The sequence below is a fragment of the Zonotrichia albicollis genome, chromosome 1, assembly GCF_047830755.1.
Source record: "Zonotrichia albicollis isolate bZonAlb1 chromosome 1, bZonAlb1.hap1, whole genome shotgun sequence".
NCBI lineage: Eukaryota > Metazoa > Chordata > Aves > Passeriformes > Passerellidae > Zonotrichia > Zonotrichia albicollis.
In genome coordinates, this window is record NC_133819.1 from 155041238 (window position 1) to 155060757 (window position 19520).

General features: G+C 60.9%; 1 protein-coding gene across 13 annotated transcripts; it reads right to left on the reverse strand.

The window, feature by feature from the left end:
* Positions 1–1969: 1969 nt before the first annotated feature.
* Positions 1970–18466, reverse strand: LOC141731801 (uncharacterized). Of its 13 annotated transcripts, XM_074558664.1 has the most exons (11): positions 17976–18010; positions 17885–17898; positions 17807–17848; positions 15372–15427; positions 14255–14305; positions 13726–13764; positions 12476–12508; positions 11611–11737; positions 9524–9568; positions 5525–5569; positions 1983–2304 (listed from the first exon to the last, which is right to left on the reverse strand). In XM_074558664.1, exons 3-11 carry the CDS (start codon positions 17821–17823, stop codon positions 1998–2000), a joined length of 720 nt encoding a protein of 239 aa, XP_074414765.1. In that variant the 5' UTR covers positions 17824–17848; positions 17885–17898; positions 17976–18010; the 3' UTR covers positions 1983–1997. The 13 variants fall into 13 exon arrangements, with proteins under 13 accessions (XP_074414708.1, XP_074414697.1, XP_074414716.1 ...); XM_074558590.1 differs by lacking the exon at positions 17885–17898 and having other exon boundaries at positions 1978–2304; positions 17807–17847; positions 18008–18448; XM_074558657.1 differs by lacking the exon at positions 17976–18010 and having other exon boundaries at positions 17885–17974.
* Between the last annotated feature and the right edge of the window lie 1054 nt (positions 18467–19520).

Sequence of the window (19520 nt, forward strand, 5' to 3'; positions counted from 1 at the left end):
CGGCCCCGGATTTTGGATCCAGCCCCGGGATTTGGAATTCAGCCTGGTGTCCCCAACCCTGTGTCCCCCCCAATGTCCCCTCCAGTGTCCCCCCAATGTCCTAAATGTGCCCCCAGCTTCCCCTTGATGTCCCCCCAATGTCCCCTCTGTGTGCCCCCCAAATGTCCCCGTGTCCCCCCACGTGTGTCCCCTCAATGTCCTCAGTGTCCCTCCCAGTGTCCCCAATGTCCCCCCATTGTCCCTCCCATGTTCCCCCCGGTGTCCCCTCAGTGTCCCCTCCGGTGTCCCCAATGTCCCCCAGTGTCCCCTCAATGTCCTCAGTGTCCCCCATTGTCCCTCCCATGTCTCCTCAGTGTCCCCTCAGTGTCCCCACAGTGTCCCCCCAATGTCCTCAGTGTCCCCTCCGGTGTCCCCCCATTGTCCCTCCCGTGTCCCCCCAGTGTCCCCTCAGTGTCCCTCCTGGTGTCCCCTCAGTGTCCCCTCAATGTCCCCAGTGTCCCCTCCATGTCCCCCAAAAGGCCCCCAATGTCCCCTCCATGTCCCACTCATGTCCCCCCTGTGTCCCCTCCCAATGTCCCCCCCAGTGTCTCCCCAGTGTCCCCAATGTCCCCTCAGTGTCCCCAGTGTCCTCGCCCCGGTGTCCCCATGACCCCCCCATGGTCCCCAATGTCCCCTCCATGTCCCATCAATGTCCCCAATGTCCCCCCCAGTGTCCCCAGTGTCCCCCCCAAATGTCCCCTATGTCTCCCCATTGTGCCCCCCAATGTCCCCCCAAGTGTCCCCAATGTCCCCCCATTGTCCCTCCCGTGTCCCCCCCAATGTCCCCTCCATGTCCCCAGTGTCCCCAATGGCCCCCCAATGTCCCCCCAAAGTCTCCCCCGTGTCCCCCCATGTCCCCTCCATGTCCCCCTTCAGTGTCCCCCCATGTCCCCCCGTGTCCCCACCAATGTCCCCGCAATGTCCCCCCAATATGCCCTTCATGTCCCCCCATGTCCCCTCCCATGTCTCAGTGCCCCCCAATGTCCCCTCCATGTCCCATCAGTGTCCCCACCAATGTCCCCCCAATGTCCCAAATGTCCCCAGTGTCCCCAAAACTCTCCTCAGTGTCCCATCAACATCCCCCCCAATGTCCCCTCGGTGTCCCCCCATTGTCCCCTCAGTGTCCCCCCCCCATGCCCCCTCGATGTCCCACCCATGTCCCCCCCAATGTCCCCTCCATGACCCCCCCCATGTCCCCCCAATGTCCCAAATGTCCCCCCATTGTCCCCTTGGTGTCCCCTCAGTGTCCCCCCACAATGTCCCCACCATGTCCCCCCCAAGGTCTCCCAGTGTCCCCCCATTGTCCCCTCAGTGTCCCCCCCAATGTCCCCCCCAGTTGTCCCCTCCTGTGTCCCTCAATGTCCCCTCCATGTCACCCCCAATGTCCCCAAGGTCCCCCAATGTCCCCCCATTGTCTCACCCGTGTCCCCCCCTTTGTCCCCTCGGTGTCCCCCAGTGTCTCCCCTCAGTGTCCCCCCAATGTCCCCCAATGTCCCCGTTGTCCCCCCAGGTGTCCTCCTCAATGTCCCCCACAATGTTCAAATGTCCCCTCAATGTCCCCCCAATGTCCCTCCTGTGCCCCCCCACAATGTTCTCAATGTCCCCTCAGTGTCCCAAATGTCCCCCCAATGTCCCCTCCATGTCCCCTCAATGTCCCCCCAAGTGTCCCCCCAGTGTCCCCCTCACAATGTCCCCTCCATGTCCCCCCAATGTCCCCCCAATGTCCCCTCAATGTCCCCTCAGTGTCCCCCCAATGTCCCCTCAGTGTCCCCTCAATGTCCCCTCAGTGTCCCCCCAATGTCCCAAATGTCCCCCCTTTGTCCCCTCGGTGTCCCTCAATGTCCCCTCCATGTCCCCCCCCAATGCCCCCTCCATGTCCCCCCCATTGTCCCCAATGTCCCCCCATTGTCCCCGGTGTGTCCCCTCCCCCCGGAGGTGGCGCTGTCTCTGCAGGGACTTTATTGGGGCTGGGGGGGAGGGGACACACAGGGGACACACAGGGGACACGGGGGGGGGGTCCGGCCACCCCCAGGGACCCCGGCCCGGGGACACCCAGGGGACATTGGGGGACATCGGGGGGGGACACCGTGAGGGGACACCAGGGGACATCGGGGACATTGAGGGGGGACACCGTGAGGGGACATTGGGGACATCCAGGGACCCCGGCCCGGGGACATCGGGGGGGGGACATTTGGGGACATCCGGGGAAGGTTCTGGAAGGTTCCGCGGGAGAGAGAATCCATCGGGAGCGGCGGCGTCAGAGACCTGCGGGGACAGCGCAGTGTGACCTTGGGGACAGGGAAATGTCACCCTGGGGACAGCGGGGACAGGGAAATGTCACCTTGGGGACAGCGGGGACAGCGCAGTGTCACCCTGGGGACACCAAAATGTCACCTTGGGGACAGCTCAATGTCACCTTGGGGACAGGGAAATGTCACCCTGGGGACAGGGAAATGTCACCCTGGGGACAGCGGGGACAGCGCAGTGTCACACCTTGGGGACAGGGAAATGTCACCTTGGGGACACCAAAATGTCACCTTGGGGACAGCGCAGTGTCACCTTGGGGACAGGGAAATGTCACCCTGGGGACAGGGAAATGTCACCTTGGGGACAGCACAGTGTGACACCTTGGGGACAGCAAAATGTCACCGCGGGGACAGCGCAGTGTCACACCTTGGGGACAGCACAGTGTGACACCTTGGGGACAGCGGGGACAGCACAGTGTCACCTTGGGGACACCAAAATGTCACCGCGGGGACAGCGCAGTGTGACCTTGGGGACACCAAAATGTCACCTTGGGGACAGCGGGGACAGTGCAGTGTCACCTTGGGGACAGCACAGTGTCACCTTGGGGACAGCGGGGACAGGATAATGTCACCCTGGGGACAGCGGGGACAGCGCAGTGTCACCTTGGGGACACCGAAATGTCACCTTGGGGACAGCGGGGACAGCACAGTGTCACCTTGGGGACAGCGCAGTGTCACCCTGGGGACAGGGAAATGTCACCTTGGGGACAGTGGGGACAGCACAGTGTCACCTTGGGGACAGCGCAGTGTCACCCTGGGGACAGGGAAATGTCACCCTGGGGACAGGGAAATGTCACCTTGGGGACAGCACAGTGTGACCTTGGGGACACCAAAATGTCACCTTGGGGACAGTGGGGACAGCACAGTGTCACCTTGGGGACAGCGCAGTGTCACCCTGGGGACAGGGAAATGTCACCCTGGGGACAGGGAAATGTCACCTTGGGGACAGCACAGTGTGACCTTGGGGACACCAAAATGTCACCTTGGGGACAGCGGGGACAGCACAGTGTCACCTTGGGGACAGCGCAGTGTCACCCTGGGGACAGGGAAATGTCACCCTGGGGACAGGGAAATGTCACCTTGGGGACAGCACAGTGTGACCTTGGGGACACCAAAATGTCACCTTGGGGACAGCGGGGACAGCGCAGTGTCACACCTTGGGGACAGCGCAGTGTCACCTTGGGGACAGGGAAATGTCACCCTGGGGACAGCACAGTGTCACCCTGGGGACAGCGGGGACAGCGCAGTGTCACCTTGGGGACACCAAAATGTCACCTTGGGGACACCAAAATGTCACCTTGGGGACAGCGGGGACAGCACAGTGTGACCTTGGGGACACCAAAATGTCACCTTGGGGACAGCACAGTGTGACCTTGGGGACAGGGAAATGTCACCTTGGGGACAGCACAGTGTCACACCTTGGGGACAGCGGGGACAGCACAGTGTCACCTTGGGGACAGGGTAATGTCACCGTGGGGACACCAAAATGTCACTGCGGGGACACCAAAATGTCACCTTGGGGACAATGGGGACACGGCACTGTCACACCTTGGGGACACTGGGGACAGGGAAATGTCACACCTTGCGGACACCAAAATGTCACCTTGGGGACAGCGGGGACACGGCCCTGTCACCTCTGTGTCCCTCCTGTCCCAGGCAGCGCCACCCGGTGTCACCGCTGACCCTGGCACTGTCACCTCTGTCCTCCCCCTGTCCCCGCCCCCTGTCCCCAATGTCCCCACGGCCACCCTCGGTGTCACCCTGTCCCCTCCTGCTGTCCCCATGTCCCCCCCCCTGGTGCCACCGCTGTCCCCACACCCTCCCCGGTGTCCCCCCCCCATGTCCCCTCGGCCACCCCCCAATGTCCCCACTGTCCCCAATGTCCCCTCGGTCACCCCCTGTGTCCCCGCAGTGTCCCCAGTCTGCCCCCAATGTCCCCTCAGTGTCCCCACCCTGTGTCCTCCGATGTCCCCCCAATGTCCCCCAATGTCCCCAGGGTGTCCCCAATGTCCCCCACAGTGTCCTCAGTGTCCCCTCAATGTCCCCAATGTCCCACCCTGTGTCTCTACTGTCCCCAATGTCCCCCCAATGTCCCCTCAATCTCCCCAATGTCCCCAGTGTCTCCACTGTCCCCAATGCCCACCCCATGTCCCCAATGTCCCCTCAACGTCCCCTCACTGTCCCCCCGTGTCCCCAATGTCCCCAGCGTCCCCTCAGTGTGTCACCAATGTCCCCCCCAGGTGTCCCCCCAATGTCCCCATGTCCCACCCTGTGTCTCCACTGTCCCCAATGTCCCCAATCCCTCTCAATGTCCCCAATGTCCCCCCAGTGTCCCCAATGTCCTCCCAATGTCCCCTCAATGTCCCCAGTGTCCCCTCAGTGTCCCCTCAATCTCCCGAATGTCCCTCCCAACATCCCCAATGTCCCCCTGAATGTGTCCCCAATGTCCCCAGTGTCCCCTCAATGTCCCCCAATGTCCTCCCAATGTCCCCAATGTGTCCCCAATGTCCCCAATGTCCCCCCAATGTCCCCTCAATGTCCCCTCAGTGTCCCCAATGTCCCCAGTGTCCCCTCAATGTCCCCTCAGTGTCCCCCCATTATCCCCTATGTCCTCCCAATGTCCCCTCAATGTCCCCATGTCCCACCCTGTGTCTCCACTGTCCCCAATGTCCCCAATGTCCTCAATGTCCCCATGTCCTCAGTGTCCCCACTGTCCCTAATGGCCCCTCAATGTCCCCACTGTCCCCTCAGTGTCTCCCCAATGTCCCCAAGGTCCCACCCTGTGTCCCCTCAATGTCCTCCCAATGTCCCCTCAATGTCCCTGATGTCCCCAATGTCTCCCCACTGTCCCCACTGCCCCCCCACTGCCCCCCCAATGTCCCAATGTCCCCTCAATGTCCTCCCAATGTCCCCTCAGTGTCCCCAATGTCCCAATGTCCCCAATGTCCTCCCAATGTCCGCAATGTCCCCCCAATGTCCCCAATGTCCCCTCAATGTCCCCATGTCCCACCCTGTGTCTCCACTGTCCCCAATGTCCACAATGTCCCCATTGCCCTCAATGTCCTCCCAATGTCCCCAACGTCCCCCCAATGTCCCCAATGTCCCCTCAGTGTCCCCTCAATGTCCCCCCAATGCCCCCAATGTCCCCTCAATGTCCCCACTGTCCCCAATGTCCCCACCCCGTCTCTCCAGTGCCTCCTCCGAGTCCGGCTCGCGGCGCCTCCCTGGGGACAGAGAGAGACACAGACTGGGGGGACCCCAAAAACACCGGGAACCCCAAAATGGGAACCCCAAAAATGGGAAAACCCCAAAAACACCGGGAACCCCAAAAAGGGAAAACCCCAAAAACACCGGGAACCCCAAAAATGGGAACCCCAAAAAAGGGAAAACCCCAAAACCACCGGGAACCCCAAAATTGACAAACCACAAAAATGGGAACCCCAAAAACACCGGGAACCCCAAAAATGGGAACCCCAAAAATGGGAAAACCCCAAAACACCGGGAACCCCAAAAACACCGGGAACCCAAAAATGGGGACCCCAAAAAAGGGAACCCCAAAACCACCGGGAACCCCAAAAATGTCAAAACCCCCAAAACACCAGGAACCCCAAAAATGGAAACACAAAATGGGAACACCAAAAATGGGAAAACCCCAAAAATGGAAACACCAAAAGAACCGGGAACCCCAAAACCACCGGGAACCCAAAAATTTGGGACCCCAAAAGTGGGAAACTCATAAAATGGGAACCCCAAATACACTGGGAACCCAAAAATGGGAACCCCAAATTGGGAACCCCAAAAAACCGGGAACCCCAAAAATAGAAACACCAAAACACCGGGAACCCCAAAAATGGGAAACACAAAAACACCGGGAACCCCAAAACCACCGGAAACCCCAAAATGGGAACCCCAAAATGGGAAACACAAAAACACCAGGAATCCCAAAAATGGGAAAATCCCAAAAATGGGGACCCCAAAAACACTGGGAACCCCAAAAACACCGGGAATCAAAAAAATGGGGAACCCAAATACACCGGGAACCCCAAAAACACCGGGAACCCAAAAATGGAAACACCAAAAACCACAGGGAACCCCAAAAACACCGGGAACCCCAAAAATGGGGACCCCAAAAATGGGAAAATCCCAAAAACACCGGGAACCCCAAAAATGGGAAACACAAAAATGGGAACCCCAAAAACACCGGGAACCCCAAAAATGGGAACCCCAAAACCACCGGGAGCCCCAAAAACACCGGGAATCCAAAAATGGGAACACCAAAAACACCGGGAACCCCCAAAATGGGAACCCCAAAAATGGGAACCCCAAAAATGGGAAAACCCCAAAATGGGAACCCCAAAATGGGAACATCAAAAAATGGGGACCCCAAAAACACCGGGAACCCCAAAATGGGAACCCCCAAAAACACCGGGACGGGAACCCCAAAAACACCGGGAATCCCAAAATGGGGACCCCAAAAATGGGAAAATCCCAAAAACGCCGGGAACCCAAAAATGGGAACCCCAAAAATGGGAAAACCCCAAAAACACCGAGAACCCCAAAATGGGAAAACCCCAAAAACACCGGGAACCCAAAAATGGGAACCACAAAAATGGGGAACCCAAAAATGGGGAACCCAAAAATGGGAAAATCCCAAAAATGGGAACCCCAAAAACACCAGGAACCCCAAAAATGGGAAAACCTCAAAATGGGAAATCCCAAAAAACCACTGGGAACCCCAAAACCACCGGGAATCCCAATAAATGGGAAAATCCCAAAAACACCGGGAACCCCAAAAATGGGAATACTCCAAAAAATGGGAACCCCAAAAATGGAAATACCAAAACCACCGGGAACCCAAAAATGGGAACCCCACAAATGGGGAACCCAATAATGGGAAAATCCCAAAAATAGGAACCCCAAAAACACCGGGAACCCCAAAAATGGGAAACACAGAAACACCAGGAACCCCAAAAATGGGAAAACCCCAAAAATAGGAAAATCCCAAAACCACCGGGAACCCCAAAAATGGGAACCCCAAAAAGGGGGACCCCAAAACCACCGGGAACCCCAAAAATGGGAAAACCCTAAAAATGGGGAAATCCCAAAAACACCGGGAACCCCAAAAATGGGAACCCCAACAATGGGAACACCAAAAATGGGAAAACCCCAAAACCACCGGGAACCCCAAAATTGACAAACCACAAAAATGGGAACCCCAAAAATGGGAAACCCCCAAAACCACCGGGAACCCCAAAATGGGAACCCCCAAAATCACCAGGAACCCCAAAAATGGGGACCCCAAAAATACCGGGGACCCCAAAAATGGGAAACTCATAAAATGGGAACCCCAAATTGGGAACCCCAAAAACACCGGGAACCCCAAAAAATGGGAAAACCCCAAAACCACAGGGAACCCCAAAAATGGGGATCCCAAAAATGGAAACACCAAAAACACCGGGAACCCCAAAAATGGGAAAACCCCAAAACCACCGGGAACCCCAAAAATGAGAAACACCAAAAACCACCGGGAACCCCAAAATGGGAAACTCATAAAAAGGGAATCCCAAAAATGGGGACCCCAAAAACACCGGGAACCCCAAAATGGGGAACCCCAAAAACACCAGGAACCCCAAAATGGGAACCCCAACCCCAAAAACACCGGGAACCCCAAAAATGGGAACACCCACCAAAACCACCGGGAACCCAAAAATGGGAAAACCCCAAAAATGGGAACCCAAAAATGGGAACCCCAAAAATGGGAAAACCTCAAAAAAGGGAAATCCCAAAAAAACCACCGGGAACCCCAAAAACACCGGGAACCCCAAAAATGGGAAAACCTCAAAAACATCGGGAACCCCAAAAATGGGAAAACCAAAAATGGGAACCCCAAAAATGAAAATACCAAAAACACCGGGAACCCCAAAAATGGGAAAACCCCAAAAATGGGAACCCCAAATACACCGGGAACCCCAAAAATGGGAAAACCCCAAAACCACAGGGAACTCCAAAATGGAAAACCCAACCCCAAATTGTGGGAACCCGAAAAACACAGGGAACCCCAAAAAACGGCAAAACCCCAAAAACCGGCAAAACCCCAAAAATGGAAACAGAAAAAATCCCAGGAACCCCAAAAACTGAAAACCCAAATTGTGGGAACCCCAAAAATCGGGAACCCCAAAAATGAGAACTCCAAATTGTTGGGGTCAGGATTTGGGGTCTGGGGGCTTTGGGATACCCAGGGTCGGATTTGGGGGGGCTTTGGGGTTTTGGGGTCTGGGGGCTTTGGGATTTTGGGTTTTGGGGATTTGGGGTCTGGGGGCTTTGGGATTTGGGGTCTGGGGGCTTCGAGGTTTTGGGGTCTGGGGGATTTGGGATCTGGGGGATTTGGAGCTTTAGGATTTTGGGTCTGGGGGCTTTGGGATTTGGGGTCTGGGGCTTTTGGGGTCTGGGGGCTTTGGGGACCCCCAGGGTCAGGATTTGGGGTCTGGGGGCTTTGGGATTTGGGGTCTGGGGGCTTTGGGGACCCCCAGGGTCAGGATTTGGGGTCTGGGGGCTTCAGCGATTTGGGGTCTGGGGGTTTTGGGGATTTGGGGTCTGGGGGATTTGGAGCTTTAGGATTTTGGGTCTGGGGGCTTTGGGGTCTGGGGGCTTTGGGGTCTGGGGGCTTTGAGGATTTGTGAACCCTCAGGGTCAGGATTTAGGGTCTGGGGGCTTTGGGGTTTTGGGGTCTGGGGACTTTGGGGACCCCTAGGATCAGGATTTGGGGTCTGGGGGCTTCAGCGATTTGGGGTCTGGGGGTTTTGGGGATTTGGGGTCTGGGGGATTTGGGTCTGGGGGCTTTGGGGTTTTGGGGATTTGGGGTCTGGGGGCTTTGAGGATTTGTGAACCCTCAGGGTCAGGATTTAGGGTCTGGGGGCTTTGGGGCTTTGGGGCTTTGGGGTCTGGGGGCTTTGGGGATTTGGGGTTTTGGAATTGGGGTCTGGGGGCTTTGGGGCTTTGGGGTCTGGGGGCTTTGGGGACCCCCAGGGTTGTGATTTGGGGTCTGGGGGTTTTGAGGATTTGGGTTTTTGGGGATTTGGGTCTGGGGGCTTTGGGGTCCCCCAGGGTCAGGATTTGGAGTCTGGGGGCTTCAGGGATTTGGGTCTGGGGGTTTTGGGGATTTGGGTCTGGGGTCTCACCCTCCTCGGACTCGCTGGACTGGGAGGGGACATCGGAGAGGGCACCTGGGGGGGAGGGGACAGTGAGGAGACCCCTCCCCACAATTCAGGGACCCCCCCCATTACCTTGGAGACCCCTCCCCACAATTCAGAGACACCCCCCCAGCACCCCCAGACCCCTCCCCACAATTCAGGGACCCCCCCAGTACCTTGGAGACCCCTCCCCACAATTCAGGGACCCCCCCAGCACTCCAGAGACCCCTCCCCACAATCCACGGACCCCCCGGGACCCCTCCCCACAATTCAGAGACCCCTCCCCATTTTGGGACCCCCCTCATTTTAGGACCCCCCCCCCAATTTTCGGACCCCCCCCCCAATTTTTCGGACGCCCCTCCCATTTTGCCCCCTCCCCATTTTGAAGACCCTCCCCCATTTCAGGACCCCAGCCCCATTTCCAGACACCCCCCCCCAATTTTGGAGACCCCTCCCCATTTTGCCCCCCAGCCCCATTTCCAGACACCCCCCCCCAGTTTTGGAGACCCCTCCCCGTTTTTTCCCCCCCTCCCATTTTGGAACCCCACCCCCTTTTAGGACCCCTCCCCTAATTTCCAGCCCCCTCCCCTAATTTCGAGACCCCCCCCCCTTCCATTTTGGGACCCTCCCCCATTTTGGGACCCCTCCCCCGAATTCGGGACCACCCCCCCAAATTCGGGACCACCCCTCACATTTTGGGGACCCCTCCCCATTTCGCCCCCCCCCAATTTCAGGACCCCCCCCCAATTCTGGGAACCCCCCCCTCACTTCTGGGACCCCTCCCCACTTTAGACCCCTCCCCATTTTGGGGCTGCCCCCTAATTTTATAGACACCCCCCCCTTTTAGGACCCCCTCCCCAATTTGGGCCCCCCCCCTCATTTTGGGACCCCCTCCCCACATTTCGAGCCCCCCTCCCCATTTCGGGACCCTTCCCCCATTTTAGGACCACCCCCTCAAATTCGGGACCACCCCCTCCATTTGGAGATTTCCCCCTCCCCATTTCAGGCCCCCCCCCAATTTTGGACACCCCCTCCCCATTTCGCGCCCCCTCCCCAATTTCCGGCCCCCCCCCCTCACCGGTCATTGCCCCCCTTTCCGAGGACCCCCCCTCACTTTTGAGTCTCCCCCCCGCCCCATTTCAGGCCCCTCCCCAATTTTGAGGAACCCCCCCCCACTTCGGGACTCCCCCCCATTTTTGGGGACCCCCTCCCCATTTCAGGACCCCTCCCCAATTTCTGACTCCCCCCTCACCGGTCACTGCCCCCCTTTCCGGAGACCCCCCCTCCATTTTGAGTCTCCCCCTCCCCATTTCAGGACCCTCCCCACAGTTTTGGGGACCCCCCCCGATTTCGGGACCCCTCCCCATTTCAGGACCCCCCTCCCCATTTCGGGACCCCCCCATTACTTTTGGGACCCCTCCCCCACTTTTAAGCCCCCCCCCATTTTTGGAGACCCCCTCCCCATTTCGAGACCCCCTCCCCAATTTCTGGCCCCCCCCTCACCGGTCATTGCCCCCCTTTCCGGGGACCCCCCCCTCACTTTTGAGTCTCCCCCTCCCCAATTTTGAGGACCCCCCCCCACTTCAGGATCCCCCTCCCCATTTCGGGACCCCTCCCCATTTCAGCCCCCCCCAATTTTGGGAACCCCCTCCCCATTTCAGGACCCCTCCCCATTTTAGGACTCCCTCCTCACTTTCGGGACCCCTCCCCAGCACTTCTGGAACCCCCCCATTTTTGGGGACCCCTCCCCCGATTTTTGGGGACCCCTCCCCATTTCGGGACCCCTCCCCATTTCAGGCCCCCCCCAATTTTGGGGACCCCTCCCCATTTTTGGGGACCTCTCGCCAATTTCGAGACCCCTCCCCATTTCAGGACCCCCCCCAATTTTTGGGGACCCCCTCCCTATTTCAGACCCCCCCCCCAATTTCGAGACCCCTCCCCATTTCAGGCCCCCCCCCCCAATTATGGGGACCACCCCCCCAATTTTGGGGACCCCCCCCAATTTTGGGGACCCCTCCCCATTTCAGGACCCCTCCCCAATTTCGGGACCCCTCCCCATTCCCGCCCCCCCTCACCGCTCATCGCCCCCCCTCTCCGGGCTCCGCTCGCTCTCGGCGCCCCCCGGGGGGGGTCCCGGCCCTGGGGGGGGTCCCGGCCCTCGGCACCGGGGGGGGACCCCGGAAAACGGCAGTGACGTCACCGCTGCAACGGGGGGGGGCGGCAATTTGGGGTCCCGTGTCCATTTTGGGGTCACCGTCCCCATTTTGGGATTTTTTCCCCCATTTTTGGGGCTCCTTTTCCAATTTTTGGGGTCCCCGTCCCAATTTTTGGGATTTTTTCCCCATTTTTGGGGTCCCCACCCCAATTTTTGGGATTTTTCCCCCATATCTGGGGTCCCCATCCCCATTTTGGGGATATTTTTTCCCCATTTTTGGGGTCTTTATCCCCATTTTGGGGTTTCCTTTCCCATTTTTGGGGTTCTCCGTGCCCATTTTGGGACCCCCACCCCAATTTTTGGCATTCCTTTGCCCATTTCGGGTCCCCCTCCCCATTTTTGAGGGATTTTTTGCCCATTTTTTTGGGGTTCCCCTCCCCATTTTCAGGACTCTGTCCCCATTTTGGGGGTCCCGTCCCCATTTTTGGGGTCCCCCCTCCTCATTTTTGGGGTCTCTGTCCCCATTTTTGAGTGATTTTTCCCCCATTTTTTGGGGTCCCTCTCCCTATTTTCAGGACTCTGTCCCCATTTTGGGGTCCGTCCCCATTTTTGGGGTCCTTGTGCCAATTTTGGGGTCCCCCTCCCATTTCTTGTGTTCTTTTCCCCATTTTTGGGGTCCCGCTTCCCATTTTGGGTTCCCATTCCAATTTTTGGGGTCCCCGTCCCCATTTTTGGGATTTTTTTTCCGCATTTTTGGGGGTCCCCAATTTTTGGGGTGTCCCTACCTTTGCCCAGGTGCGCCGAGGTGCTGAGATCACCTGGGGAGGGGGACACGGGGGGTCAGGAGGAATTTTGGGGGTCCTCGAGGGGGTTTTTGGGGTCCCCGGGTCCATTTTTGGGGTCCCCGTATCCATTTTGGGGGTTTTGGGGTCCTGTCCCCATTTTTGGGGTCCCTGTCCCCATTTTTGGGGGGTTTTGGGGGTCCCCGGGTGGGTTTTGGGGTTCCCGTACCCATTTCTGGGGGTCCCCGGTGGGTTTTGGGGTTCCCGGGTCCATTTTGGGGTCCCCATCCCCATTTTTGGGGGTTTTTGGGGTTCCTGTGTCCATTTTTGGGTCCCTGGGGGGGTTTTGGGGGTCCCCGGAGGAATTTGGGGTTCCTCGAGGGGGGTTTTGGGGTCCCCGTGTCCATTTTTGGGTTCCCGTGCCCATTTTTGGGGTCCCTGTGTCCATTTTTTGGGGATTTTGGGGTTCCCGTGTCCATTTTTGGGATTTTTGGGGTCCCGTGTTCATTTTTGGGGTCCCTGTGTCCATTTCTGGTGATTTTTGGGGTTCCCGTGTCCGTTTTTGGGGTTCCCGGGGGGCTTTTGGGGTCCCCGTGTCCATTTTTGGGGGTCCCGTTTCCATTTTTGGGGTCCCCGTGTCCATTTTTGGGATTTTTGGGTCCCCGTGTCCATTTTTGGGGTTCCCGTGTCCATTTTTGGGATTTTTGGGGTCCCCGTGTCCATTTTTGGGTCCCCGTGTCCATTTTTGGGGTCCCCGGGGGGTTTTTGGGGTCCCTGTGTCCATTTTTGGGGTCCCCGTGTCCATTTTTGGGGTTCCCGTGCCCATTTTTGGGGTCCCGTGCCATTTTTGGGGTTCCCGTGTCATTTTTGGGGTTCCCGGTGATTTTTTGGGGTCCCCGTGTCCATTTTGGGGTTCCGGTGACCATTTCTGGGGTTCCGGGTGATTTGTGGGGTTCCCATGCCCATTTTGGGGTCCCTGTCTCCATTTTTGGGGGGTTTTCGGGTTCCCTGGGTGGGTTTTGGGGTCCCCGTGTCCATTTTTGGGGTTTTTGGGGGTCCGTGCCCATTTTTGGGGTCCCCGTGCCCATTTTTGGGGTCCCCGTGTCCATTTTTGGGGTTTTTGGGGTCCCCGTGTTCATTTTTGGGGTCCCCGTGTCCATTTTTGGGGTTTTTGGTGTCCCCGTGTCCATTTTTGGGGTTCCCGTGCCCGTTTTTGGGGTTCCCGGTGGTTTTTGGGGTCCCCCCTCACTCACTCTCTCCCGACGCCTCCAGCCTGGCGGGACCGGGGGGATCTGAGGGGACAATGAGGGGACAATGAGGGGACATTGAGGGGACATTGAGGGGACACAGCGTCCCCAATGTCCCAATGTCCCCCCACTGTCCCCTCAGTGTCCCCAATGTCCCCCCAATGTCCCCCCAATGTCCCCTCATTGTCCCCTCAATGTCCCCTCAGTGTCCCCAATGTCCCCCCAATGTCCCCTCACTGTCCCCAATGTCCCCCATTGTCCCCAATGTCCCCCAGTGTCCCCCCAATGTCCCCCAAATGTCCCCAATGTCCCCCCAATGTCCCCAATGCCCCCAATATCCCCCAATGTCCCCCAATGTCCCCCAGTGTCCCCAATGTCCCCAATGTCCCCAATGTCCCCCATTGTCCCCACTGTCCCCAATGTCCCCAATGTCCCCAATGTCCCCACTGTCCCCAATGTCCCCCATTGTCCCCAATGTCCCCACTGTCCCCAGTGTCCCCCCAATGTCCCCCCAATGTCCCCAATGTCCCCTTACCCGGGCTCGGTCCCTCCGCCGACAGCGCCACCTCCAGGGGAGCCGCGGCACCTGCGGGGACACCGGGACAGTGTGGGGACAGCGGGGACACCAGGGTGGCATCGAGGGGACACCGAGGGTGGCATTGAGGGGACACCGAGGGTGACATTGAGGGGACACCAACGGTGGCATTGAGGGGACACCAGGGTGACACCAGGGTGGCATTGAGGTGACACCGAGGGTGGCATTGAGATGACACCGGGGACACCAGGGTGGCATTGAGGGTGGCATTGAGGGGACACCAAGGTGGCATTGAGGGGACACCAGGGTGGCATCGAGGGGACACCGAGGGTGGCATCGAGGGGACATTGAGGGTGGCATTGAGGTGACACCAGGGTGACACCGAGGGTGGCATTGAGGGGACATCGAGGGTGGCATTGAGGGGACATCGGGGATAACACCACGGGTGACACCAAGGTGACATCGAGGGGACACCAGGGTGGCACTGAGATGGCATCAAGAGTGACGCCAAGGTGACATCGAGGGTGACACTGGGGGTGACATCGAGGTGACATCAAGGGTGGCATTGAGGGGACACCGGGGTGACACCAAGGGTGACACTTAGGGTGACATTGAGGATGACACCACGGTGACACCGAGGTGACATTGAGGTGACACCAAGGTTGACACTGGGTGACACCAAAGTGACACCAAGGGTGACAAAACGGTGACACCAATATGATACCAAGGTGACACCGAGGGTGACACTAGGGTGACATTGAGGTGACACCACGGTGACATTGAGGTGACATCAAGGTTGACACTGGGTGACACCAAAGTGACATTGAGGTGACACCAGGATGACATCGAGGTGACATCGAGAGTGACACGAAGGTGACACCAAAGTGACATTGAGGGTGACACCAAGGGTGACAAAATGGTGATACCGAGGTGACACCAAGGGTGACACGGCGGTGACCCCTCGGTGACACCGAGGGTGACACCAAATGCCCCACCCCATCACCATCAGTCCCACGGTGGCCACACCGAGGTGACACCAAGATGACATTGAGGTGACACCAAGGTGACAAAGTGGTGACACTGAGGTGACACCGTGGTGACAAGGGGTGTCACTCACCTCGTGCCGTGGCCGCGGCCGCCAGCAGAGCGGTGACAACGGCGAGCGCCCGGAGCCTGCGGGGACACGGCGACTTGGGGACACCCAGCGGTGGCGCTGTCACATTGTCACCTCCCCCCCCAGAGCCACCACAGTGCCACCCGTGGTCATTGTCACCCCCCAGTGCCACCCCGGGGTCCCCAAATGCCACCCCTGGGTCCCCAAATGCCACCTGCTGCCATTGTCACCCCCCAAGTGCCACCCCTGGGTCCCCAAATGCCACTCGTGGTCATTGTCACCCCCCAAGTGCCACTCCCTGTCCCCAAGTGCCACCCTGGGTCCCCAAATGACACCCGTGGTCATTGTCACCCCCCAAATGCCACCCCCATGTCCCCAAATGCCACTCCCTGTCCCCAAATGCCACCCCCTGTCCCCAAATGCCACTCGTGGTCATTGTCACCCCCCCAGTGCCACCCCGGGTCCCCAAGTGCCACTCGCTGCCATTGTCACCCCCCAAATGCCACCCCGGGTCCCCAAGTGCCACCCGCTGCCATTGTCACCCCCAAATGCCACCCCCTGTCCCCAAGTGCCACTCGCGGGACACCCAGAGACCCCCCCAGGACCCCGTGCTGGGACCCCCGGCTGTCCCCGGTGTCACCCCTCTGTCCCCGCTGTCCCCTCTGTCCCCCCCTGTCCCCGGTGTCACCCCCCTGTCCCCTCTGTCCTGGGTGTCCCCTCTGTCCCCCATGTCCCCTCTGTCCCCCCCCCTGTCCCCGGTGTCACCCCTCTGTCCCCTCTGTCCCCACGGTCCCCGCTGTCCCCAGTGTCCCCCCCAGTGTCCCCGCGCTGTCCCCTCTGTCCCCCTCAGTGTCCCCTCTGTCCCCCTCCATCCCCTGTGTCCCCCCTGCACTGTCCCCTCCATCCCTTGGTGTCCCCTCCATCTCCGCTGTCCCCGGGTGTCCCCCCACTGTCCCCTCTGTCCCCCCGTGTCCCCGTCCATCCCCTCTGTGTCCCCCCCCGTGTCCCCCTTGTTGTCCCCTCTGCTGTCCCCGCACTGTCCCCTGTCCCCTCCATCCCATCTGCTCTGCCCCCCCCCCACTGTCCCCACTGTCCCCTCCGTGTCCCCCCTGTGTCCCCCCCCGTGTGTCCCCTCTGTGTCCCCTCTGTGTCCCCTCTGCTGTCCCCGCACTGTCCCCTGTCCCCCACTGTCCCCTCTGTCCCTTCTGTCCCCTCTGTCCCGGGTGTCCCCCCTGTATCCCCACTGTCCCCTGCGCTGTCACCCCGGTGTCCCCCCGTGTCCCCTCAGTGCTGTCCCCGCTGTCCCCCTCTGTGTCCCCACTGTCCCCCATCCCCGCTGTCCCCCCGGTTCTGTCCCCTCTGTCCCCTTCATCCCCTGCATCCCCCCACTGTCCCCTCTGTCCCCTCCATGCCCTCTGTCCCCGGTGTCGCTCCCGGTGTCCCCCCTGTGTCCCCTCCATCCCCGCTGTCCCCCTCTGCTGTCCCCGCTGTCCCCTGCACTGTCCCCGCTGTCCCCCATCCCCGCTGTCCCCCATCCCCGCTGTCCCCCCGGTCCTGTCCCCCCACTGTCCCGCCGTTGTCCCCTCTGTCCCCCTGTCGCCAATGCTGTCCCCTCCATCACCGCTGTCCCCGCTGTCCCCGCTGTCCCCGCTGTCCCCTCCATCCTCTGCGTTCCCCCGGTTCTGTCCCCGCTGTCCCCGCTCCGTCCCCGGTGTCCCCTCCACTGTCCCCCCTCTCTCCCGGGTGTCCCCCCACTGTCCCCACTGTCCCCTCCATCCCCACTGTCCCCGGTGTCCCGTCCATCCCCGGTGTCCCCTCCACTGTCCCCTCTCTGTCCCGGGTGTCCCCCCGCTGTCCCCGCTGTCCCCTCTGTCCCCTCTGCGTTCCCCCGCTGTCCCCGCTCCATCCCCTGTGTCCCCCCGCTGTCCCCGCTGTCCCCTCTGTCCCCTGTGCCCTCCCTCTGTCCCGGGTGTCCCCTCCACTGTCCCCGCTGTCCCCGCTCCATCCCCGGTGTCCCCTCCACTGTTCCCGCTGTCCCCCTGTCCCTCCGCTGTCCCCTCTGCCATCTCCGTCCCCTCCCTGTCCCCTTCTGTCCCCGCTCCATGCCCGGTGTCCCCCCCACTGTCCCTCTCTGTCCCGGGTGTCCCCTCGCTGTCCCCTCCATCCCCGCTGTCCCCCCCTCTGTCCCGCTGTCCCCGCTGTCCCCACTGTCCCCTCCATCCCCGGTGTCCCCCCTGTCCCCTCCATCCCCCCTGTCCCCGCTGTCCCCGCTCCATCCCCGGTGTCCCCTCACTGTCCCCTCCATCCCCGCTGTCCCCCCCTGTCCCGCTGTCCCCCCTGTCCCCGCTGTCCCCGCTGTCCCCGCTCCATCCCCGCTGTCCCCCCCTGTCCGTCCCCGGTGTCCCCCCGGTGTCCCGGTTCTGTCCCCGGTGTCTCACGGCGCTCTCGGTCCCATGGCTGTGGCCGCTGTCCCTCTGTCCGTCTGTCCCTGTCCCTCTGTCCGTCTGTCGCTGTCGCTGTCGCTCTGTCCCTCTGTCCCCGCTGTCCCGCTGTCCCTCTGTCCCGCTGTCCCTCAGTCGCTGTCGCTGTCGCTCTGTCCCTCTGTCGCTCTGTCGCTGTCGCTGTCGCTGTCGCTCTGTCCCGCTGTCCCCGCTGTCGCTGTCGCTGTCGGTGTCCCTCTGTCGCTCTGTCCCCGCTGTCGCTCTGTCCCCGCTGTCGCTGTCGGGGCCGGGCCCGCCCGGGGCCGTTTTAGCGGCGGGGACGGGGAGGGGCCGCTGGCGCCGGGCCAGCCAATCCCGGCCCGCCCCGAGCCGGCACCGGGACCGGGACCGGAACCGGCACCGGGATAGGACCGGGATAGAGCCGGGATGGAGCCGGGCCAGGACCGGAACCGCACCGGAACCGGGACCGGGACAGGACCGGGATAGGACCGGGATGGAGCCGGGCCAGGACCGGAACCGCAACGGAACCGCAACGGAACCGACGGAACCGGGACCGCACCGGGACTGCACTGCGGGAACCGGAACCGCACCGGAACCGCACCGGGACTGCACCGGAACCGGCATCGGACCGGGACAGAACCGGGATGGAGCCGGGCCAGGACCGGAACCGCACCGGAACCGGGATAGAACCGGGATGGAACCGGGACTGCACCGGAACCGCACCAGGACCGCACCGGGACTGCATTAAACCCGCACCGGAACCGGCACCGGACTGGGATAGAACCGGGACAGGACCGGGATGGAGCCGGGACCGCACCGGGACTGCATTAAAACCGCACCGGGACCGCACCGGAACCGGCACCGGACTGGGATAGAACCAGGACAGGACCGGGATGGGGCCGGGGACGCACTGGGACCGCATTGAAACCGCACCGGGACCGCACCGGGACTGCAGCGGAACCGGGGCCGCACCGGGACTGCGGTACCGGAACTGGCACCGGGCCGGAACCGCAGCGGGGTCACCGCAGGCACCGGGAACGGCGCCAACGGCGGCACCGGCACTGCGGGAACCGGAACCGGGCCGGGACAGAACCGGGACTGCATCGGGACAAACCGGCACTGCGGGAACCGGAACCGGGCCGGGACAGAACCGGGATAGAACCGGGACAGAACCGGCACTGCGGGAACCGGAACGGGACAGAGCCGGGACTGCATCGGGACAAACCGGCACTGCGGGAACCGGAACCGGGCCGGGACCGCAGTGAAACCGCACCGGGACCGCACCGGCACTGCGGGAACCCGAACCGGACCGGGACAGAACCGGGACTGCATCGGGACAAACCGGCACTGCGGGAACCGGACCGGAACCGGAACCGCACCGGGACAGAACCGGGATTGCGGGAATCGGAACCGGGCCGGAACCGCACCGGGACAGAACCGGGATAGAACCGGGAACGGCGGGACCGCACCGGGACTGCACCGACACTGCGGACATCCGAACCGGACCGAAACCGCACCGGGACTGCGGGACCGGGACTGCACCGGGACAGAACCGGGATAGAACCGGAACTGCACCGGGACCGACTGCGGCACCGGAACAGAACCGGAACTACACCGGGACTGCACCGCCCCGGTTCTATCCCGGTTCTGTCCCGGTTCTGTCCCGGTTTCTGTCCCGGTTCCGTCCCGGTTCTATCCCGGCTCTGTCCCG